The 26,051-nt window shown below is 40.3% G+C and overlaps 1 protein-coding gene across 1 annotated transcript in view; it reads left to right on the forward strand.

Moving 5' to 3' along the window:
* LOC117254452 (contactin-associated protein-like 4) overlaps positions 1–26,051 on the forward strand; it is a 165,429-nt gene that overhangs the window by 40,626 nt on the left and 98,752 nt on the right. The window contains exons 3-4 of the mRNA XM_033622768.2: positions 15,404–15,597; positions 25,259–25,406. Of these exons, the coding sequence (XP_033478659.1) occupies positions 15,404–15,597; positions 25,259–25,406 (342 nt within the window). The remainder of the gene's footprint in view (positions 1–15,403; positions 15,598–25,258; positions 25,407–26,051) is intronic.

Consider the following 26,051-nt stretch of genomic DNA (forward strand, 5'->3'; position numbering starts at 1 on the left):
CCTAGACTGGAAACACTGGCTCTAGATAGAGCTATTTACATTTTTAGTTTTTTGCTTTTGCATTTTTGCATTTTCATGTCGGCAACCATAGTTCTCCTACATGCTTGGCACACAGGAGAAGTCAGAAGTCCAAACAAACATGCTCAGCCCTCAGAAGTATGAATGGGTGCTGAATCCTCCATGAAAAATGTAAAAAATGTGTACAAAAGGTACAGGACAGCTCAGTGTGCAACAAAGTTGCTTTGTTGCTTGTGCACACATTTGTGTTCATGTGGCAATAAACATTATAATTAGAGTGCTGTCCTGTACCTTTTGTACACATTTTTAACACACACAGGAGAAGTTTCAGTTGGTTGCAATCTGCAGCCTCACCACTAGATGACACTAAATCCTACATACTAGACCTTTATAACACAAAAAATGTCTTGGCTGGTCAATACTTTATAGTAATCTATAAATTGTTTGTTGGGAAATGTGTAGTGCCCTCCAATTGAAAAAGATTAGCTACATAAACAGGAAGTCACTGTAGTAGCACCAGGCCCCAGGAAGTGCGCCACGCTTTAAGCCAATTTCCATAGTGGCCAAACAGTGGAATTACAATGCCAAGGTGGTTATGTGATACAGTTGAACCCAAAAAGACTTTTCCTATAGATTTCTATTGTGAAATAGACACCTGTAAATCAGCAGATACATTTATTCGAATGTCACAACCACCACGAAATGACCCATTTCACCATCAGAATTTGATCAGTCGGTTCGATCACATTAGGTAATTAAGTTAATTAGCTAATCAGGCTGTAGCCTGATTAGCTGGCAGAAGTAACGTGTGCCTGCTCTACGGGCCCAATGATGTGGAAGCAGTGCTGATCATCTGAGTAATCTTATATGCAGCAGTTGAATCTATTTGGCTTCATGCACCACGAAGGAACTTTCATAGGAACAAATATAGTAAGTAATACTGTAAATGAATAAAAGGCTACTCTCGTTAGTGCATTTGTCACATGATCGCAGCCTCCCCAAATAGGTGGGTTATGCACAAACTATTGGCTCATGATTATGTGGGATGTGTACAAAATTTGGTGCATTTATTTTTGTGGGAAAATGTACAAACAGTGCATGAGAGCAGCCTGAGCTTTACATTGTCCAATCAACATTTACTTCATCGTGATAAGTTTAGGTAAAAACATTGTCTATTTTCACTTTAAGTCCCAAGTTTTCAGTAACTACAGATTTCAATTGTAATTCAGTTTTATTTAAACTGGGTTTCATGATTGAAACTTAACAAATAACTAACTGCTTTATTAATTTGTAAATTTGTTAATTGTGGTATCATATATTTCAAAGCAATCACACGCATTACAAGCTGTAATGTAACTGCCAAAAATAATAGTTTTAGTGATACATTAAACTTGACAGCCAATCCTTTATAAATCTAAAATCTTTGTGTTCTTTTAATAAGCATTCACAGAGAAACATCCTTCAGTCAGTAGTATTCTTGCAGCTAAGAATGAGCAGGAAATCAACTAATTATTCTAACCTAACCAACACTACTGTGTAACTAGGCCAAATAATAACCCACAAAGAGCTGGTGCAACCAGCTAAAGCTAATTGACCTCTCAGTCTGGTTTAGGCTTTGTGACTGAACAGCATCATGTAGAAAATAGAGGCTTTCACAGCTCCACAGTGCTGCAGAAGTACTTGAATCCATTCAGCTGAGAAATTGAAGATATTTAACCCAAGTTGAAGAGCAAACTGAAAGCTAATGCTGAATGTGTCTGGGATTTCTTATATGCTTCAATTTATAGCATATAAAAGTCTGAAGACAGCTTAACATCTTAAATCTGAGGCTGTTTCTGCTCGCCCTTTACACTCTTCTTTCTAGCATGATCACCGCTTCATGTCTCAGCCAGGTATACCAATTCAGGACAGGAAATGCCATCATTTGACATTTAACCATATGTGTGCCATACATTCATGGGTTTTAAAGGGTTGAAAGAGCTTAAGGTAGAAGATTTCTAGTCTCATAAACTTGACCCTTGTGTCAGATTTTGTTCTTCACTCCGGATAATAGAGTGAAATGTTGATCCATACAGTGTTCTCGACTAAGATCTGCTCCACATTTAAAATAATCCCAGTGGCATATGGAGGTTTCCCAGTTGGTTCCTCGAATATAGATTCTTATTTTGATTTGAAATGATGTCAGGCACTGAGACGGTGCTCTTATCCAGAGTAAATCAAGGACACTTGTAAAACACTTGCCGTCTCCGATGGGCGCAAATGAGCTGCTGTGGGATCTGAACTTGTTATCTTTGAGTTTCTGTTCCATCTCACCACCCCTGACGCCATAAAAAAGTCATAATCCAGCCCTGACACCAGACGTCCTTGGCCTGTATCCGAACACTGTGCCAGGAGGAAGCATCCAAAATAACATTCCCTTTGATGCTTTCATGCTAGCCCAAATAAATCCATGTATGATTTGCAGCAATGACACATACTGACTTATTTGGAGGGATGCACTTATTTTTGGGACTTGTTTTGGAGTTGTTGGAAAACTTAAGTAAATGAGAACATGGACACCCTGGTGTACCCGCAGCAGATTAGCACAGGATTGACCTTTTAAATAGACAAACTGTTTGTTTCCATTGGCCTCTGGATGAATATATTTTATTAATGAAACATTCTGCACTCAATACAGCAATTTAGCTAGGCTTATTCTAAAATCCGTTTCTGTTGAGCAACTGTGTACTAATAAAACATGTATTGATTGTAGATGCACAGCCTCCCATCAACCAGCACATACACATCCTCGGAAAACAAGAAGGTCACACTCCAGAGTTTGTGGTTGGAGAGACCTTTTGCTATGAAATTAGGCGAATAATTCAATACAGGAAATGCTTTATCTTTCTAATTTATAGAGCTTAGTATCAAGCTTTAACACTTTTTTTGTGACAGATTGAAATGTTTCTGCAACGCAGAGTATCAACAACTGCCAAGTACTGAGAAAAGACACATTTATAATTCCGGGTAGTTTTTTTTTTTTTTTTTGTGCCAATTTAGACCATTTTAATTAGTTTATGCTCTTCACAACACTTTCACAGTTTTCATCTTTTTACTTTAAGTCCGTGGATGATCCTCAGCAGAAGAAAAGTGACATGTCAGAGCGGCGCAGATCTTTTCTTGTTTTCCTTACCTTAAATGAAAAACCTGTCTCTTTACAGTGTCTCATCAATTCAAAGTCAAAAATTGAACTGTGTAACTGTGATGATGTTTTATAGCTAAAGTACCAATGCATTGCATACTTAAAGGAAAAGACAAGGGCTCGCTTGAGGTAATTACTTGCCCATCCAAGAAGTTTCCTCTGGCTCTGGGACTGTTACTTAGTGAATATTATCTAGGAAGCAATTACATTTCTTGCAAAATGTATTTTGCAAAACAATCTTGTAGTATAGTACTGTGTCTGGGGGATAGGGATGCCTGTTATCAGTAGATGTACAGAAGAGTTTGCATGCTGCTAAAGTGATCTGGTTGTATCACTGATATGTACTGTGTGACAGTGAACAGCTGTAGGGGTTGAGTGTCTTGTTTAGAGACTTGGGACCTGTCCCATTATGCGCACTTGATCACACTTACGCACTTGGACACTTGACATGTGCGTCCATGTGCTTAGTGTAAGTCCGCAGGTGTATCCCATTTCTACAACGACCAAAAGTGCAGTGTGCTTGATTTGAGCGGTATTTGGCAGAGTATAAATCCCATAATGCATCACCAGCTGGTGGAGTTCTGCCAATAAACTAAAGAAGGAGAAGCTGGTGAAGTCTGCCCACTATAGTTCACTGAGTCTGCCATCATTGGGATTTCGACTAAGATGCTGCCGAAGAAATTTCAATGGAAGAAAAATGTTTTATAAATTTTGCTTTATATCATAGTCCCGTTCATATCATAGCGTCATGATGGTACATGCTAGGAAGCTTTGTTAATGTGTCTGTGGTGCGGAAATTCACATCAAGCTTTGCCCTGGAATTATTTACTAACCACAGAATTTATCTGAAATAGGGACCACGGAACAAACATTCCAACAAACAGCTAAAAATACTGCAGCTGATGGATACAGGTGAGTAGTTTGCTCCGTCATTTCTTTTGATTGATGTCTTTATTTCCAACATGACAAATATTATAAAACAGTAGTTAACTTACTTAATCCTTCCCCTTTTATTCACTATTTAATAACCTTTAACTTTCCTTTAGATATCCAACGTAGTGTTATATATGCCAGCATATTAACTGACTTTCTGAAATATACACCATACATACATCAGCTCAACATAAATCACAGCTGCAGATTCCTGCTGATTATCCACACATTTTTTCATCCCTACATGAAAATTATTTCTTTACACCCTTTTCTGAACTGAATCATGTTTGGATAATGTTTTTGTTTGTGGAGAATAACATCCAATGCGCAATGAAAGGGGCGTTGTCAAGTCTGTCCCAATTTCATTTAATATCCCCGCGTACTTGGCCACTTAATACATGCTTGAACACTATAGGCAAATGTACGTTCTGCGTGGCAAAACGTCACCAAAGTGTGTGCGTAACCAACCGCACTCAGCCAAGTGTGGAAAAATGGGACAGCCCCATGGATAATCCTGTGGAAAGGAGCATTGTTCACACACACTTCTCCAGCCCTCTTCTCCAACCTCTGACCACCGCTGCTCAAGAGGGTGCTTGGTCAGTTGGCCTTCTGATGTGGTTGGCCCCAAAAGTCATGATCTCCTGACCGCTTGGTTCATTGTGGTGATGTGCTAATTTGACTGTCCAACAGAGTGGCGATGCAATGTTCCTGGCCTGTTTTTAACCTCAATTACCTTCCTGAATGGAGAAAAAAAGCTTTGTGTCATTACGGTTTGCAAGAGAAAACAAGGAAATTTACTGGATCAGAACTGACAGGCATGCATGACAGACACTATTGTTTTGGTGATCAAACAAATGATGCGTGACTAACATGGTGGATTTAGTGAATCATTTTCTCCACACAGATTTCCTTGTGTACACTGTGCTTGCCTTCATTTTGGGCTCGTTCTACTTTCTTTTCAGTTCCTGAAGCGGTATCTACCGCTCTCATTGTTTCTGTCCATTGCTCTCTTCTTATTTCCTGCTCTGCAGTCCAGCAGATGTCAGTTTGTCTTCCTCCCTCCCCCTCTCTGTTACTCTTTCTCTCATCTGTGTTCTTCACTTCTTTCCTCTCCAGTCCAACCGTCATGAGTAAAGGTCAGTATGTCTGCTCTCTCCTGTTGTGCTGTCAGTATTCATGTCTGTTACTCCAGTACTTATTAGCGCTGGCCTTTAGCTGCTGCCCTAACGAGCCGGCAGCACAGCACTGAAACAGCTGGTGGAGAAACGAGAGGAAGGAAGATGACCTCAGACCACCCACACCTATTTCCTATCCATAAATCTGATGCTAATGTGGAGAAACAAAATTCATGGTCATGTTCAATCATGTTGAATTTGGAATGATTATTGGTGTTGTTGACAATATGTTGTTGACACCAAGCTTTTAGCTAGACAACAGTGCTTTGCTGTGATAAACAGAAAAACAGCATGTTGGTATAAAGGTCACAATGACATGAGAAACAACTTCACAACCTTCAAAGTGATATGATAACAGCATGATGCAATTTGGTGGTGGAAACCTTCTTTTCCCAAAAATAAGCGAGGTTAGTTCGACAAACTCTTCTCCATGAGTACATTGTAATCATGATAACTCTAGCATTATCAACCTTATTTGGTACATTATGAATGTTATGGTCCAACAGACAGAAGACAATCAGGAGAGACAGAAGAATGAAATAAAGATGAAGTTTAATGTGAAATATAAGTGAGAGAGATTATTTGTGATTGTGGGACATCTGAGCGAGGAGGATAAATCCCCCCCATGGAGTCTAGACACTGGTGGAGGTGGTAGTGGCGGATGACTTTGGTTGATGATGACTGCTGAGGCAAATAGAGGTGATCTAGGTGGTGATGGGGAGGTGGAGGGTAGGCAAGGCAGCAACATGAAAGGACAGAGGGCAGAAAGAGATGATAGGCTGATAGAGAAGGTGTGTTGATGTGCTATTGGTTGATTGTGGATCAGCTTGAGAACAGCTGATGACTTGATTGACAGCCCTGAACACTGACAGCCAGACAAAGTGCAAGCATGCGTGCAAGGAGTGAATAGCAGGGTGAGAAAGAAAGTTACAGCCTAAGCCAATGTCCAGACAGTCTAAATCCAGTGCAATATTTAGTCCAAACACATTATTACATCCATATACAGTACAGGCCAAAAGTTTGGACACACCTTCTCATTCAATGCGTTTTCTTTATTTTCATGACTATTTACATTGTAGATTCTCACTGAAGGCATCAAAACTATGAATGAACACATGTGGAGTTATGTACTTAACAAAAAAAGGTGAAATAACTGAAAACATGTTTTATATTCTAGTTTCTTCAAAATAGCCACCCTTTGCTCTGATTACTGCTTTGCACACTCTTGGCATTCTCTCCATGAGCTTCAAGAGGTAGTCACCTGAAATGGTTTTCCAACAGTCTTGAAGGAGTTCCCAGAGGTGTTTAGCACTTGTTGGCCCCTTTGCCTTCACTCTGCGGTCCAGCTCACCCCAAACCATCTCGATTGGGTTCAGGTCTGGTGACTGTGGAGGCCAGGTCATCTGCCGCAGCACTCCATCACTCTCCTTCTTGGTCAAATAGCCCTTACACAGCCTGGAGGTGTGTTTGGGGTCATTGTCCTGTTGAAAAATAAATGATCGTCCAACTAAACGCAAACCGGATGGGATGGCATGTCGCTGCAGGATGCTGTGGTAGCCATGCTGGTTCAGTGTGCCTTCAATTTTGAATAAATCCCCAACAGTGTCACCAGCAAAACACCCCCACACCATCACACCTCCTCCTCCATGCTTCACAGTGGGAACCAGGCATGTGGAATCCATCCGTTCACCTTTTCTGCGTCTCACAAAGACACGGCGGTTGGAACCAAAGATCTCAAATTTGGACTCATCAGACCAAAGCACAGATTTCCACTGGTCTAATGTCCATTCCTTGTGTTTCTTGGCCCAAACAAATCTCTTCTGCTTGTTGCCTCTCCTTAGCAGTGGTTTCCTAGCAGCTATTTGACCATGAAGGCCAGATTGGCGCAGTCTCCTCTTAACAGTTGTTCTAGAGATGGGTCTGCTGCTAGAACTCTGTGTGGCATTCATCTGGTCTCTGATCTGAGCTGCTGTTAACTTGCCATTTCTGAGGCTGGTGACTCGGATGAACTTATCCTCAGAAGCAGAGGTGACTCTTGGTCTTCCTTTCCTGGGTCGGTCCTCATGTGTGCCAGTTTCGTTGTAGCGCTTGATGGTTTTTGCGACTCCACTTCCGGACACATTTAAAGTTTTTGCAATTTTCCGGACTGACTGACCTTCATTTCTTAAAGTAATGATGGCCACTGGTTTTTCTTTAGTTAGCTGATTGGTTCTTGCCATAATATGAATTTTAACAGTTGTCCAATAGGGCTGTCGGCTGTGTATTAACCTGACTTCTACACAACACAACTGATGGTCCCAACCCCATTGATAAAGCAAGAAATTCCACTAATTAACCCTGATAAGGCACACCTGTGAAGTGGAAACCATTTCAGGTGACTACCTCTTGAAGCTCATCGAGAGAATGCCAAGAGTGTGCAAAGCAGTAATCAGAGCAAAGGGTGGCTATTTTGAAGAAACTAGAATATAAAACATGTTTTCAGTTATTTCACCTTTTTTTGTTAAGTACATAACTCCACATGTGTTCATTCATAGTTTTGATGCCTTCAGTGAGAATCTACAATGTAAATAGTCATGAAAATAAAGAAAACGCATTGAATGAGAAGGTGTGTCCAGACTTTTGGCCTGTACTGTATACATCTACTGACTGCTGTTGCATAATTTCAAATGTTCATATTTCTCTTTTTACTGCCCACAAAAAATCAGTTTTGTACATAAATATGCTGGCACCTTGATACCAAACTGTAGTTTCATTGCATATGTTGTGTGTGTGCTGTCCAGATGGAGGGCAGGCAACAGGAGCATTGCCCAAATGCCTATGATTTGCGCTGTTTACGGCTGTTCTGATTGATTAATTTGGGAGAAAACAAGGCCTGCTTTAAGTCCTGAAAACAGTACGATGTGAAGCGGAGATGTAAACAAAAAAAAAAAGAAGAAAAAAAAACTCATTCAGAAACAGCGGCAGATGTCGATCAAAAACCTCCGTCTTCAGTCTGGAGGAGCTGAGTCAATTATTACATAATGCTAATGCTTAAGCATTGTGTTAAACATCCCTCGAGATGGATGCAATTACAATGTGCTGTGACAGTTTCTTTGTGTTTATAGCCATGACCCAATGTTTTAATGTTGTTTCACCAGACTTCTGGCAACGGTTGATCTAACAGATAGAATGCAGTAGCTAATGTTAGCTTGTAATGTTAGCCTTACAGCTGTGCACTCATGTACAGAAAAAAGACAGTTATACTCATGCACATTTATTCACCCAACCAAAAACAAGAAGACAGTTGTTTCAGTCATGGACCCAGTGATGGGAGGTAGTTACTACAGGCCCCAGTGCACACTATAATGACAGGTCCTAATGCAAGCTACTCACTAGTTATGCACCTAAACAAGCTACTGTATGATTTTATAATCTCATCACATGATCAAATAGAGAGTTGACATATATATTACCCTGAAATGATTATTGCATATATATGACAAAAATACCAAAGAAAATAAGGTTTTCATTTAATTAAATAATTTGTTATAGTTTAAGTAGAATAAGCATATATTTTATTATAACATAATGTAGATTGCTGCTGACTATGTTACAAAAAAAAGAAAAAGAAAAAAGAAAACCATAATGGAGTTAGGTTTGCCTTTTCAATGGCATATGCAGCAAATGGCACCATTTATTTTTGAATGTGAGCTCCCTTAACCACAGGTGAGGGCCCATTTTCGTATTGTTGGAGGGCCCACTCTCTCTTTGGACCCCCTCACCCCATGGGCCCCAGTGCAACAGCCCTGCCTGCACTGTCTATATTTACGCCCTTGTGTGGAACCAACCGCACACAAAATAGGCTAGTCATAGTCCATTAGACTCTTGTGCGCCTTCATCAGCTTGCTGTGTAACATCACTAATGTGACAAAGACTGGAGGACGAGGCCATTTGTATTGGGGATTGTGTCCACACCAGGCAGATCAGTCAAGTTGTTAGAAAAATCACTGTTTTTCATTTTGTGTGGCTCACATCCAGCATGAGGTTCTGATGATACCTGCCGCCCGCAAGTTCATCCAGTCCTTTTATATAGTCATGTTATTTCAGATTCATGCAGTATGTGGATTTATGACTTCCTGCCCTCCATCTGAATTTTGCACATCATAATAGTCATGTGATTTCAAACAAGCTATTGTTGCAGCTTATGTTGGCCAGTTCCAGGGTGTTGGTACTGTGACACTTACTCACTGGAATTATTTACAGGCACAGAAAACAGGCCCCAGCCATTGTTAAAACAACAAAAATATCTGCCATGAAAACTCTCTCTGGTGGTTGAGATATCTCGCTCTATTTCAAACTGACTGACACTTTGCCAACTGTCGTCCTACACCGCTTCCATAGCACATTATGTGGAACAACCCTCACGGGGTTCACAGTGTGTTGTGATCACTGACTATTTCAGAGTAAAGTAGCGTTATAATAGATGTGATGAGATGAGTGGACGTGTCCACTTCACTTTAGGCTGTGTGTCTGAAGTGCTGTTGTGGTATTGATTTGTGTTGGCTTCGTGTCAGCATGACATCATCTTGGCAACACAGTCTCAAGCGCTCTTTAGGCTTGCTGTTTTATCATGCGTGAGTGTGTGTGTGTGTGTGTGTGTGTGTGTGTGTGCTCTGCAGGGGAGAAATCCCTCCATCTGCTGCTCGGGTGCCATGGATTTGCTATTCCCTGACTCAGCACTTTTTCTTCTTTAACACGCACACATGCACACACACGCACACACTTATACACACACACACACACACACACACACACACACACACACAAACACGCACACCCCTCTCAGTATTCAAAGTGTCGTTATCTTGTAGCGGCCTTTTCCATCACCTCCAATGTTTCTTCATAATCAGGTTCTGCCATAGCTCTCGCTTCTCTTGCTCTCTCTCTCACACACACACACACACACACACATACACACACACACACACACACCAGCAGCATCCAAATTAGAAATGAAATTGCTGCTGGATGAGTTTTGGCAATGTCTCTGCAAAGGTTAGCTACAGCTCATATTTTCTGTCTGCAATGACACCAGCCACACAGCTGTCTTTTCTTTCACCTTCTGACCTTCTGACTTTCTGCAACAGGTTTAACATTTCTGAATAAAAACACATTGATTCAGACTGTACAAAGTTGTGAGGGTTTCTTTGTTTGTTTACTGTTTGGAAGTGGACTTCTCTGTGAGGTTAACTCAGAGCTGAGGCCTTTTGTTTTTTTCAAATCAAGCCATTTTATTACTTGCGTGTTTTTTTGCTGAGCTATCACTTTTAAATACCATGCCCATTTATTTCAATTCTTAAAAGAAATATTGTACCAAAAGATTAAACTAGAAATTTAAGCTTAAGTGGACACAAGGAAGCCAGCTCATTATTATTATAAAAAAAAAATCCAGGAATATACCGGTATTTATTTTGAATGTTTAAAGGTGTGTAAAAGATGAAGAGTCAGAGTAGAAATCAGTCTTTAAAATACTTTTTACAGCAAAAAACCCCTCACTCTGACATCTCTCCACTTTGTGCATGTATAGGTCCTGTTTGTGCATGTGTGTGTCTTTCGGACCTGTGTGTAATTGACAAGCAAGAGTGAAAACATTGAATTTCTCCTCAGGGGGATTAATAAAAGGAAATAAACTTAAACTTAAACTTAAAACTTAAAAACACACATTTACTCTCCTTCCTGCTCTTTCATGACCACTCAGTGCTCTCTTTTTCTCCAGACCTTCAGTGGACTGATGGCATGTCATTTGTGCTTTCTCCCAATTTTATTCTCTTTACTTTCTTTTTTCTTTGCCTTGATATTTTATCAAAAAAGCAGATGACTAGAACTGGGAGGTATTAGCTGGAAAACACAATGGGACCATATTATGAAGCCTCATCTAGTCCAAATCCAAAGTAGATAACAACATCGCATGAAATAAACATTTTACACGTTTTTCTAAGGTTCTGCGCAGGCGCCTTTCAAAACAATCTACTGAATGTGTGATTATGTGTGAAAAAGGAGTCAACAAAGACAGAGATGCCTATTTACGGGCTAACTGCATATGAAAGCACTTCTAGAAAACCTAGGTTTATAAGACTTTTTATCTCCAAGACAACAAAGGAGCCATTTGTTTATCATTCATATACACTGATGGCAGTCTAGGCCACCAGAAATGAGTTCAAAACTCCTCCTCAGGTTAGGAGCATCACTAACGACAACACCTACAAGACACAAGGTCAGCTGCTTGCCTGCAATTGGCTCTGTAACCAGGGAAGTAAGGCAAGCCCTTCCTGTCAACACAGGCTCTTGTTGGCTGTGTAGAGGAGATGGAAGCACCTATTGGCTCAACTGGGGTGTCAATCAAAAGGTCAGAGTTTGGCCACCAGTTTAGTATCAAGTATCAAGGTGTTTATACACAAAATAGATTTCATTTGTGTACAATAAGAAGAGAAATATAAACATTTGAACTGATGCAATGGCAGTAAGTGGATATCTATGGATGTAATAATATTTTTGGACTAAATATTACACTGGATTGAGATTGTCTGGACCTTTGGGAATGTATGAGGACTGTTTTTGTTGTAATAGTATAAATCTGTGGATTATGATAAGGCACAATGAGTGGGTTATACATATTTGTTTGTTTTTTGTCTGACAAAAGCATTTATTCAACCTGCTGTGGTGGTTGTACCTTGAAATGATCTGCATTAGTCGAACTGCAAGGATAGCTATCAAACAGTAGGTTGTATTAGTAAACCACTTAAACAAAGCAAATGTACAATTACATATTATAATCATCAAAATCATGTGAGGGCCCACAGGGTGGTTGTTAAGATGATAATATATCTATCTATCTATCTATCTATCTATATATATATATATATATATATATATATATATATATATATCAGGGTGAAATCAGTTTAACAAATTTGCTTCTATTAAAAAATGTAAAATTTTGCTAAAAAGGCTGATGGTATACCTTTTGCGAATACGCATTTTCTAGGAAAGGAAAGGCATGACCCGCCGTACTCTGCCTCTGGTAGGCTAATCCTGACAGTTTTACCCTAACCCTTACCAATATATATTGTAACTCTGCAGTGATACAGTGCAACACGTACTATATGATCTTTTGCAATATAGAATCTTTTTGAAAACAAATTTGGAAAAAAACACAATGACCTTTACAGATAGACTCAAGGCTGATGTTGCTGCCAAGGTGAATACTTCAAAAAAGTATTATGTGTTATATATTTGTAATTCATTTAGTATATACTATATAATATCACTTCATCTGTCATCACATTGACATTAAAGGGCCTTTTTCATGCCTTCATGCCCCGCCTTTCCACCACACCTACCTGCCAGCCTATAACCTGTTAACACATCTCCTGCTGCTGGTCCACCACAACCACCTCATTACTCCTCGTCACTATAAATACTCCAGCTTCACGGACTCTTGTTATCAGATTGGTCTTTGTCATACCTATGCAAGACTTTCCAGAGCATTACCAGACTGCCTCCTCCTTGCCAGCCTGCCTTTGACTCTCCTGTTTACCCTGCATCTTCGTAAACCATTCAGCCTTCTGTTCTCACCCAAGACCTCTGCTCCCACATTCTTTGTTTCTGTTCACCTGTTTCCTGTGGCTGTGTGGAGAGACTACCAGTCAGCTCAATGTTATGAGTTTACCTGTTCAGCTGCCTGTCATTTCCTGTGCTGTGGATTACCTTGCCACTTGGCTGCACATTCTGCATTTGTGTGTGTGCCATGGGATCCACGCCAGTTCCAACCAACCTGCAGCCGGCTCCTCACAGGTGTGTTGGCTCCCTTGGTGTGTTCTCCAGGTATCGGATTCTCTGCTCATCTGATGTCGCCTCCTGCCTGCTCCCTGATGGTTACTGCTGCAAACTTTTGAACTTTGCTGTTTGTGTGCTTTCAGTAGATGACATTGACTCACCAGCTCTCTGCTCTGGCAGGCTATGGCAAAGTATTGGACTGAACCTGTGTTTAGGAAGCTGACTTTCACTGTTTTACCTTCCTGCTTGTTCTGTGATTGACAAGCAGTATATTAAAGGTCATTACAAACTGTCATGCTTGATTTTGGTGCTTAGGTTCAAGCTACTCTGGTTACAGAATGCATAAAGTTTCTAAACATAACTTTGATTTAGAGACCTGTGTGTCTGCTGATGTAAACATTTGCCTTTTTCTACCCAAAGTAACTAAAGGTGTTGAAATACTACACAGAATTGATGTAGTGACATACTGTACATTGTCCCGAGGATTTCTTTTGGTATAAGTGAAATCTTTCCAGTTTCCTCCATTGCCTCCCTACAAGTGTAAAATAACAGTGAATAAAGGGTTTATATTAATACCATTCATATATTTTAAACTGAAAATAAAATGTTAGAAATAGCCAGTCACACTTTGCTAGCAAAAGGATTATTTTAAGGCAGAGGCTTGTATATTCTGGGGTGTCTAAGCAACATGGAGGTATGATATAAACGCAAACAGATCTATTAAGCTGCTCTGCTAAAGTTATGTACACAATGTGCATTCAGCAGCTTTACACACAGTCTAAAACTAATAAACTAACACTGACTCATGCAGGACTTTAACCCCAGTCCCCTGTGAGAAAGGCCTGTGCTCAACCTACGAACCCATCACATCTGACTACCTCCATGGATTGTGTGCCTCTTTATACTACACCTGACTCACCCAACTTTCTCACAGTGCATTTGTGAGAGTATCTGAAATTGCCTGGTACTAACCAAGACCTCTTAGCCCTAACTCTTACTTCTTCAGACCTTGACGCATTAACATGACAAGCACTAGTCAATCACAGCACACAGTGGGATCCACAATAACGTTGTAGAGATGAATGCAAATAGCCCAACTGCTGCACTGTGACTTTTTTCACATGGGAGGACAGAGACACTACATTATTTTAATGTATACTCTGGTATCAAAATCTAATTGTTTTCATATATTGTCAGTTTTCCATGGGAGGTTGCTGTTGAAGCGACAGACATCTTACAAAGCTGCACTGCTCTAATGGGACAAACTTTTTTTCCTAGACTATAATATGAACACAGTGTGAGTTAGTCTCATACATCCCTGCATGTCTTCTCCAGTTGTTGTAACAGCTGTCGCTAGGACAGAAGCGGGGCATGTTACCCTGAAAAACATAGGAGGGACGTCAGCGCCGCAAATCACTGTTGAAAAGACAAAGGCCTCAGCTGAGTGATTAAGGTCATATCATTGTGGAAATGTGAATGATTTCTCAGCATATTCTAACTCACCCTCAGAGCGTTGTCACCTTCATAGTGCCATAAAAACCCGAGCAGATACATTAAATGGAAGGACACATCTTGACACTTCAGTTGTGGAGAGTCATCATTGCTTTAAATACCATCCTGATGCTGTGCAGTCTAATCCATTTCCTTCAAGTGTTTGTGACTCAAATATATCCCGCTTAATGTCTTTGCTTATGAGGATTTATTATTTATCATCATGAAACCAGAGGAAGTGTTTGACATATTGCAGGGTTTTAAATCTGTGAGCGTGTAAGTGGACTTAAATCAAAGCCAGAAATGGGATAAACTATGTTTATACTGTATTTTGCAACATTTCAACTAAAAAGCAGGATTTCCTCCAAATGTGCTAACTACTAATAACTCTAGGAACAAAGCATCAGCTAATGTACCTTCCCAGTACATTAACCCTCGTCTTTGACATTCTTGTCATCTGTAGACTTCTGACTGCTAATCTGTGGACATTATGGAAACATATAAACAAGCAGTTTGTATTCATATCCAAACTGTGACATTTATTATTGGCTAGTTTTAAAATCGCAGCACGGAGAGTCTACTCCAGAGTATATATTCACAGTTTTAAAGATTCATTTCAAGAAGATTAAAATGTAATGAATCACATATCACTTCTACAATTTCTCTCCCGACCTTCGCTCTCTCTTCATTCACCTCTGCCAGCACCCTCTTCTCTACACACACACACACACACACACACACACACACTTCTCATCATTAACACACACTCTTTGTCGCTGTCCCCATGCAGGAGCTGGAGGTTGGTCTCCCCTCGTCTCAGACAGATACCAGTGGCTGGAGGTGGATCTGGGGAGGCGGACCCGGATCACTGCAGTCGCTACGCAGGGACGCTACGGCAGCTCTGATTGGCTGACGGCTTACCTGTTGATGTTCAGTGACACAGGACACAACTGGAAACAACATCGACAGGAAGACAGCTTCGGGGTAACTCTCCTGCAGTAATCAGTAAACAAAAGAGTACAAAGAGGAAAAGCACAATTGCTATGTAATTGTTATTTATTTACTAAGATTACTGTTTTTTTCTGCACTAGAAAAAAAATTGGCAGTGAACATAATCCAGGCAGAAATTACTTGGCCACACCAAATGTAAGCTGGAACCATGAAGAGTATCAGCATAATTTCAGGGGACAGGCTTGCCTATACTGTAGGTGCAAGGCTATTGGGAAACAGCATCAGAAAATAATGTCTACTCACTGACTCCAAACCACACATTTATTCAAATAGAAAACTTTTGCATGCCACTTTGATCCAATTGTATTTTTATCTCATGAAAATGTGATTAACATTGAAAGTTTGAGTCAGTGTGCAGGTGTTTGATGACCAGTTTAGCATTGAAGAAACTTTAACAGTTCACACAAAAGCTGAACATGTTGGTCAGCTGAAGGAATGGGGTTAGTTAGCACTTACACTGCAGGTCAGTGGGGCTGAACACATCAGCAAGTAAATGCTTGTAGACATAGTAACATTGCTTCAGACAGCAGATAATTAGAACAGAACGAATAAAACAGAAGTGTTTTATTGTCTACTTTTTGAATACAAAAGGCAAAAATGTGTCTTTGGTTTGCATGTGCAAAACCAGCTATTAAAAAGGAAGGGGAGAAAAGACATCAAAACACATCATATCACATCCAGTCAGGACACAATAGAACACATTTCCATAAAAACACAGTACTCAGTAGAAGCTATATAAAAGGGAGCACCAAGTACTAAATGTTGAGGACTGAATCAAGCTTAAATACATAGATGAAAACGTGCTGTGTGCTGAGGTAGCAAACTGACTTAAAAAAAGTGGCTGTCCTTACTGATGAAGCTATTTTATGGCAACAATTAAGGCATAGTACATCAACCAAATTTCTCACTCAAGCCCTCTTCGCTCAGTCTTTAATCTTAACATGACAATTTTCATCACTTTTTATACAAACAAGTACAACACTATAAATGTCTTCCAGATATGTTTGTCCAAAAATCCATCTTGGAGTATGGAGTATTCCTTGCCCTTCTGGTGCGATGACATATAGCACGCATAGCAACGGGCTGAGATAGAGCAGTCGGACTCGTTGCACTCACCGGTTTCCATTTGCCAAGCACAGTCGTCTATCTCTCTTCCTCGACCTTCTGCCTCTCTTCTCCTCAACAGACAAAGCATTAGCAGAACAAGGTTGTTGTCGTACTGCTGCTTCAAGAATATAAATAAAAAATAGCCAGAAAAAGGCACTAAGAACGGTGTCGTCAAACATCTTGTTATCCGGAGCAAGGACTAAAATTTGAAAAGGTAGCTTGCAATTTTTTTTTAATTCCTGGCTAACATGCCACATCCATGCTAGTGTTTTGTACTGAAATGTATTAAAACCCATGGCTGCCTCTAGAAAGTTCATGAAAAACTAGTTGTTTGGGTAAAACCTTGCACGTTTAAATCCGTAGTATGTATTTGTACAGGTATGAAGACAGTATTGGAGGTACAGGAGCTCAAAACTCAGGTTCACTGAAGTTAAAATATATTTGGCCTCACTATCATAGACATAATTTACATGAAAAAATCGGTCCATATTCAAACACTTGTGCGTCGCCCTCTCTGTGACAGCAAGTTTGCCCCTCCATCTTGGAGTATGGAGTATTCCTTGCCCTTCTGGCACGATGACGTATAGCACGCATAGCAACGGGCTGAGATAGAGCAGTCGGACTCGTTGCACTCACCGGTTTCCATTTGCCAAAGCACAGTCGTCTATCTCTCTTCCTCGACCTTCTGCCTCTCTTCTCCTCAACAGACAAAGCATTAGCAGAACAAGGTTGTTGTCGTACTGCTGCTTCAAGAATATAAATAAAAAATAGCCAGAAAAAGGCACTAAGAACGGTGTCGTCAAACATCTTGTTATCTGGAACAAGGACTACAGTGTTTTCTTCCAGTAAATATAAACACGTAACATCCGCCCCGCCCCTATCCAATCAGAAACCTTCCCTGCCCCAAACCTTGTGCAGACCCGAATAAAGGCGATTGAACTGATCTCCCTTGTAAACCCTCATTTGGAATGAATACTTCTCATGTAAACTACCTGGAAAAACTCTTTTCTGATTTCATTTAGATTTATTTCATTCTGAATGAGAAGCCATCATGTAACTGCGCCCAATGACATATTGTACAACATTAATTTCACTGTGGTATGAAGATTTGAAACATTTTCTATGGCTATTGAAGCAACCCTCTACATAGTATGAAAAAAAGGTCGAAAAATGTTTTTTGATACGAAGTAACTGTGACAAAAAATATATAACCAAAAAGAAAAACATTATCTTCATTTAACCTTTATTTTAACAGGACGTCCCTTGATATGGCAATCTTTTTTCCGAGGAAGACCTGGCCAAGACAGCACACCAGTCACAGTCAAAAAGAGATAAAACACAACAAAGGAAACACAATCATCAAAAACACAAGGCAGAGACTAAATCCAGCTCAAATAAAAACAGATGCATTTCTCAGTCTAACCTTTTTCCACAGAAATTAGCACATGTGTATGCAGGTTTTTTAAACACAGAAAATCATGGTCTGTGCTTTTTTTTTGTTGTTGTTTTTTTTCTGGTGTGTCACATTCGACATCATGGCTTGACTGAAAAAAGGTTAGTAATCTGTAATCTGTCCTTATACCTCTTACTTTTTAAGTTGCTCTTTCAAACTCGGCCATTGTTTGAGCGCTGTTTGGGCAGAGACGGTATTTTGAGGTGTTACATCATTGCATCTCAAGGCTACAATTAATGTGTTCATGCAGGTGTTGTATTTCCATCAATGTAGATCAGAGTGAGAGCCTATGAGAGCCTAAGGTCATATATATATACTCCTTTTCCATCTAATAAGGTCTGGCTCTTGAACATGTTCTGTTCAGGACTCTCCACCAGTGTTGATCAGAACCATTGTAATCACAGATGTATCATCATTACACAAGGTCATTACACAATACACAACTGAAGTAAACAATAGTAGCAAGAGGCTGGATCACATTAATCACCTGCAAGCTTTTGTTCTGTTATTGCAGATATTTGTTTTTATCTAGAAACAAGCCTGAACCAGCTACCAGCAGTGATTCCTAACTTGTTTTCTCCATCCTCTTTCCCACCTGTAGAATATGGTAGCGGTAAATGGACTGCACTTGTATAGTGCTTTTCTAGACTTCCAACCACTCAAAGCATTTTTGTCACTACATGTCACATTCACCAATTCTTACACACAGTCACACAATGGTGGCCAAGGCTATCATACAAGGTGCCACCTGCTACTCAGTAACCATTCACTTGCACCCACACACCTATGGAACAGCCATTGAGAGCAATTTGGGGTTCAGCATCTTGCCCAAGGATACTTCAACATGCGGGCTACAGGAGCCATGGTTTGAACCGCCGCTTTTTCCGATAAGTAAACGACCCGCACTACCTCTGAGCCACAGCCACACGCCCAACCATCAGCTGAGGATCAATTAGTTTTTGGTCAAAATGCTTTGAAAGGTTCAAAATTAGGAGCAGGAAACTGGTACAGAACCTGGTCCATGTTGGTGGAAAAACGGTGGAGAGTGCTGCAGGTCTGAGTCAGGAGATTATATTGGGGAAGTTTACCCAGCATGGCCTTGTACACAAAATATACAAATGAAATTGTCTACCCAGATTTAGTGTCAGCCAGTCTACCGAATCATAAATCGTACATTGATGAGCCCGGCAACCAGAGTTGGTTATAAATCGTAAAGCACTATGGTACACAGAATATAAAAAGTAGAGTGTACAAAAGCTAGCATGCATGTGGACAACATCATCATAGTCCCAAAATTTGAAAAGGTAGCTTGCAATTTTTTTAAATTCCTGGCTAACATGCCACATCCATGCTAGTGTTTTGTATTGAAATGTATTAAAACCCATGGCTGCCTCTAGAAAGTTCATGAAAAACTAGTTGTTTGGGTAAAACCTTGCACGTTTAAATCCGTAGTATGTATTTGTACAGGTATGAAGACAGTATTGGAGGTACAGGAGCTCAAAACTCAGGTTCACTGAAGTTAAAATATATTTGGCCTCACTATCATAGACATAATTTACATGATCTGTGGGGACTGGTACTGCCTGCAGCGGCAAGCCTGCTCACCAGGAGTCTTTCACTCTTTATTAATAATGGATGGAACAATGAAAGGAACCTGGGCAGGGCTCTGTCGACTGCACGGAGCTGCTGTCAAACAGTTGAACCTCTGCTGACGGGAGGCTGGTGCTGTTGTTAGAAAAGACTGCCTGGCGTACAAAAAAGTCACAGCTTTGATTCCTGCCGAGGCGTAGGTGTCCATCATCAGTTTCCAAGCAAGACGCTGATGGAACACTTGCCAGCTCAGTCATTGTGAGCCAGTCTTGATAAGCGTGTCAGCTCAGTGTCTAAAATGTAAATGTGAATGAGGACTGAGACGTGCATGTGGTGGACTTAAATATTCTGATGTCCTCCCTGCAGACGGGGGGAGAAGTCAAAGCTGAGGCACTCTCCTCTGCTTTCATGTCTGCATGTGTTCCCTAGTGTTTCTTTTTCACTCTGAAAATCCTTATTTCTCAGCATTTTATAGCATTTTTAAGCCAGTGCACACCCCGTGTTTAGAGGGAATACTAGACAGCAGAATGACTGATTACCACCAAGCAAAGTACTGCATGTCAGCATGACAGGAAGCCATGCGGGCCTCCGTTGATTAAACAGCATTAGCTGTGATTCAGAGGCAGTCAAGCATCTCCTCTCTCCTTTATGAAAGACGGTACACCCTTCTTGTTACAGTAGCGGCCCGGAGAACAGCTTTTGATTCACATTTGACAGGTTGCGATTTTCTCACAGTGAAGGATACAAAGTCTGTGAAGCCTGGGAGTCATCACTAAAGAGGGAGAGAGCAGGGCATGACTTCTTGCAGCTTAAAAACTTGTTGGTTTGACACTCAGCATGAAAGGTGATAAACCAAGATCAGCCCTCAGAGTGTTTTTAAAGCTCCATGTATTAGTCAGGCCAGCTTAGTATGTCAGGTAAGGAGGAGATTTGACTGCAAAAACAGCAGTATCCGTGGCAGCTTCTTACTGACTGCTCAGCTAGATGCTCCGTATTTCTCCCTTTGCTCTCCAGTGGTGGGAAATAAATTACGTAATGTACTTAAGAGCAATTTTGAGGTACTTGTACGGAGTAATTCTAACTAATTTCTGCTATTTTAGTTCCCAGTAGTAGAAAGTGATTTAATACATTTCCTCAAGTACTGTACTTGAGTACCATTTTGACATACTTGTACTTCCATTTCATGCTGCTTTAGACTTCTACTCCCCTAAATTACAACACTTATCCATTTTGCTGCACTTTGTATTTTTACTTTAAAGTGGAAGCAAATAACACCGGTCTCCTGGGTAAAGTACCAGGGTAAAGTCCTCTGTAACCCACCTGCTTTCTTTACCCCATCAGTGCATTGGTCACATGATCACAGCCTCCCCAAGTACGTGGGTTGTACATAGGGGTGGGGAAAATAATCGATTTTTAGATGCATCGAGATTCTGTCTTGAACGATGCGAGCATCGATTTGGAAAACTCATAATCGATTTTAATTTTATTTTTACTTTTATTATTCAAATTACCGTAACTCCTCGACCATTACGCTATCGACGTAATTCCAATGGATTCTGAAAGCTAAGAAGCGGAGCTTTCCAATGATATACGATTATGGTAGTGACGTCATTATCTGTGGAGGAGGGGAGGGAAGTGAGTACAGCAGGAGGAGAGTGACGGCTGACGAGGAGAGTGCGAGTTGGAGTGATTTAGCGGTGTTTTAGCAGAGTTTTGGTGAGTTTAAGTGGAGTTTGGGTGGCGTTTCCTTTGTAAATAATATTTAGTGTTGTAAATAATAGTATTTGTGGTTTTTTGAGAGCTTTTGAGTTTTTTTATGCCGTGTTTTCATCTTGTTTTCACCATAATTCGTAGTTTTGCCATCGTTCCTCTTTTTTGCAATAGTACGTGTTTTTATAGTTCATAGATAGTTATAGCCAGTTATAGTTTAGTAAATACTGGAGGAGAAATGTCGAGGAGGTCGACGAGGGACAGGAGAGTCCCCTTGAGATTTGTGGATGAGGAGGATGGACCGGAGGAGACTGGTGGAGTTTAGTCATCTCAACCACAGTAAGTAATACAGTTTGTATGCACTGGATATGTATTCCCAGCTTTGTACAATAATGTTTTTCAATATCAAGTGTAAATTTTCTTATTGGCTCGTTTTAGAATCGAGAATCATTTTATAATCGAAATCGTTGCCCTTGGAATCGGAATTGAATCGAATCGAATCGTCAGGTGCCTAGAGATTCCCACCCCTAGTTGTACACATATTACTGGCTCATAATTATGTGGGATATGTATGAATTTTAGTGCTTTACTTTTTGTAGGAAAACGTACAAACAGGGCATGAGAACAAACAACCTGAACACTGACACTTTGTCAAATCCCTCTGTGTCTCAAAGTAACACATATTTAGTATAGCGTAGCCTATCTGTCCTCCTGGTTAATGCTGTGAGACTGTCGCTGTTAGGTTTAGGTAATAAAACTAATTGGTTAGGTTTAGAAAAAATGCTTATGTTTTGACTTCAAATAAGTGTGTTTATTGCATAATATGACATGACATAATTACATATAGTGATGTCAGCATGCAACGGCTGTACGTAAATTGTTCAACATTACCTCAAAACAACATTGACTTTTGGTTTCAAACGAGACATATACGGCAGTCTCTTGGGTCAAAATCCAGTTTTGTTTGACCCATCCATCTTCCCTACCTCCCACTTCCACCAGAATTTCTCACACTTAATATCATGTCAGTTGCTATCAGCATCAAGTATTGCTGCTGATGGGTTTATATTTGGAGTTAGTTGAAAGCCTGGTGCATCTGAAAAACTTCACTTTTGCATCGATATCACACGCTTAGAGGTGTGACAAAACATCAGTATCTGCTGTGGCCGTGCTGCGGCCGTGTTGCCTGCTCTCTCCGGTTTTACGCCAGGCTCAGCTCCTTTCAAAGACGCCTTGCGAAGCACTCCTCCGGGGTTTTTTCAGACCTAGTTGTATTGTGGAGTTTTGCACAGCAGCGACCGGATCTTTGCTCTCAAACCACAAAAAAAGTGATCATCTGTTAAATCGGTCTGTAAATGATATTTTGACATTATTGGCTATTACTGTCATGGCATCCGAAGGTACTGATGCGTTGAGCAGGTGACAGTCCGCGGCCGTTTTCAAAACACACTTGTGTCACGCACTCCAAAAGAAACTTGTTGAAACTTTAAACAATAATGTATTGTACAAAACAGGGGAAACAAACATTGACAAAAACGATTCCATAATTCATATTAAATGCAAAAGATAACGAAAAAACAGCTACAAGTTAGAGGGAATAGTGATAAAGTGGTAAAACTTGGCACTGATCCACAGCCTCAGACGGATGCACTCAAGCCTGCCGTGTGCACAAGCTCAGTTGGTAGGCTATACTATATTTTCACATTTTTAACAATGCAATTTAAAAGTTTTGATTTTTATTGATAACCTACATTCACCAACAACAAAAAGACTACATTTAGCACCAAAAAAATATGTAAAAATAAATAAATAAATAAATAAAAATAAGTAAATAAAAAACGAATATCGAATACCAAATTTTCATAACGAATACCTACCCATAGAAATGAATATTCGAATATCCGAATATTTGGGTACAGCCCTACAACAGTTTACACAGTTTCTTGGGTTGTTCCACTTCTGGGGATATTAAATGCAGAGAACTTACACTGATACTCTTTGGTGACTTTGGCTACCAGGGAAAACAAAGGTGCTATCCTCTTCCTGTTTTGTTTGCACAATGGGTGACGCACTTCCTTTGTGTTCCAAATTGAGGCTTAATTTTCACAGAAGATCGTAACTGGTTGCAGAAAGAATTCCACAGTGAAAGCCACTTTTATCAGGAAGCAGTCTAAACGCAGATGGTGTCATTATTCTTGTGCACATCACATTGTGCAGTCCACATTTACTTTATAAATGGTAAATAGTAAATGGACCTGCACTTGTATAGAGCCTTTCTAGTCACCCAAACACTCAAAACGCTTTTTACATTTCAAGTCACATTCACCCATTCATGCACTGGTGGTCAAGGCTACCGCACAAGGTGCCACTACTCAGTTTTTAACACACACTCACACACTGATAGAGCAGCCATCAGGAGCAATTTGGGGTTCAGTATCTTGCTCAAGGATACTTTGACAGCTGGGGATCGACCTGCTGATCTTTTGATTAGTGAGCGACTCGCTCTACCTCCTGCGCCATAGCCACCCACAAAGCTTCAAATTCTCACTTTTTTAAGGAGCATGACCACCCTGGGTTTGAACCAGGAACCCTCTTGCTGTGAGGCAACAATGCTAACCAATAATAATACTGCCAATAATGGCGGCAGTGTGAATGATTAGTTAAAGCAAGAAAATGGTCTATTTCCACATGTTCACTTTGCTAACTTTGCCAATAATACATATGTACTCTTTCTTGAGGAACGTTTTTGATGCAGGATTTTTGCATGTATTGGAGTACTTTTACAATGTTGCTGCTTTTACTAAAGTAAAACACCAAAGAACTTCTTCTGCACCTGCTCTCTGATTCTTTCTCATGCCCTCCCTCCCCCTCCTCTTCGTCTCATGCTCTCCCCTCCTCTCTCTCCTTGATTGAGGTCTTGTCAGAAGCTACTCATATTTCAAAACATGCTCAGGCAAGTAAATGAGATGCCGCTCTCCTCAGCCTCCTCAGCAGGAAACAGAGCCGTTTGTTGAGCTTAACGCTCCGCTGCCCAGCCGGCTCAGCCCTTCAAAGCACTGAAGACAGCTGAGATCACAATTATGCAGCGCCAGGAAAGCCAATTTCACTCACGTAGCCACATCAGTACACACTCAGTGGGCACACACACTTAAGTAGGCAGGGCAGACACTAGCAGAGCACATGCCCACGTAACCACAAATGCAGCTTGTTTTTTTTCCTTACAGATGTCAGTGCATGTGTCGCTCTGCGTGTGCTGTTTACCTGTCAAACAGAGAATCCCTCTGGATTCCCACAGGCAGCTGGTTTGGAAAATAGAAGCCATTAGTCTTTTAAGAGAGGCTTGGTACGGAGACAGAATTAGGTCCCAGAGTTATTGATCACAGGACAGAGAGAGGGAGAGACATTATCAGCAGTTAGGATCAATGGCCTCTGTGAGCTCAAAGTTTGAAAATGCAAAGAAGCTGTGTCAGGATCTGGGAGGTTAGGGGGACTTTTTCTGCAGAACTAGTGCATCTCTCTCTTTTAAAGGTTGTTGTTTCTATCTACATATCTCACTTCATGTCAGAAGAGAGAAGCTACAAAACTTAAAAAGAGAATAAATTTCCTTAGATTATGAGTATCAAAATATACCCACAAAAGGTCTTTGGTTCCTGTGTAGGCTACTTGAGGAACTAATGACTACAAATGGTTTGCTATCAGACTGCTGCAGCAACCCGGGAAACGTTAATGATTGGATATAAAAATCAGGCAGACTAACATGTTCTGTTGTTTCAGGCTTTTCCAGGTAACAGTAATGCAGACACTGTGGTCCAGTACAAACTCAAACAGCCGGTAATAGCTCGCTACCTCCGTCTGATTCCTCTGGATTGGAACCCCACTGGGAGGATTGGACTCAGACTGGAGATATATGGATGTCGATATAGTAAGTCTGATCCCTATATTTGACTTCTTTGTTAGTATTGGCTGGTGCTAATCCTTTAATAAAAAAAAAAAAAGATGGCTGGGCAGTCATGTATCTGGATTTTCAATTTTCCTGTTGTGGCTTATTTTCATTTTAGTATTTATTATTGCAGTAAGTGTAAAATGTCTATTTAGTGGCATAAAGCAAAGATGCTGCATGTATTTAATAAAGGAGCCATTCACTTTTTTCAATTTCCAAAGCCTATGCTATCTTCTATACTGCATTTAGTACTGGGTTTATTTATACAGGGAATTTTGGTTATTGTTTTTTGGCACAAAGACAGATTACTTTATGGTTCAAACAGGCTCACTTTCTTTTTCCCATTCTTTAAAGTTTAGACTTGTCACATCTTAGAGCAAGAAAAAGTAGTTTGTGAGATTAGCTGCTGACAGATACACAATGCACAATCCCCTCTAGGCATAATAAGAACGTGCATGCTGTAGTTATCAGCAACTTATTTTCTTTTGTTTGAATTAAAACGGCTAACATTTTCTCTGCAGGAGGTTTATTAGAAATATGGTGCAATTTTGATAAACAAACATACATATCTCCAAAAGCATCATCAGTCTCGACACTAATATATATATATATATATATATATATACT

The sequence above is a fragment of the Epinephelus lanceolatus genome, chromosome 6 (genome assembly GCF_041903045.1).
Source record: "Epinephelus lanceolatus isolate andai-2023 chromosome 6, ASM4190304v1, whole genome shotgun sequence".
Taxonomy (NCBI): domain Eukaryota; kingdom Metazoa; phylum Chordata; class Actinopteri; order Perciformes; family Serranidae; genus Epinephelus; species Epinephelus lanceolatus.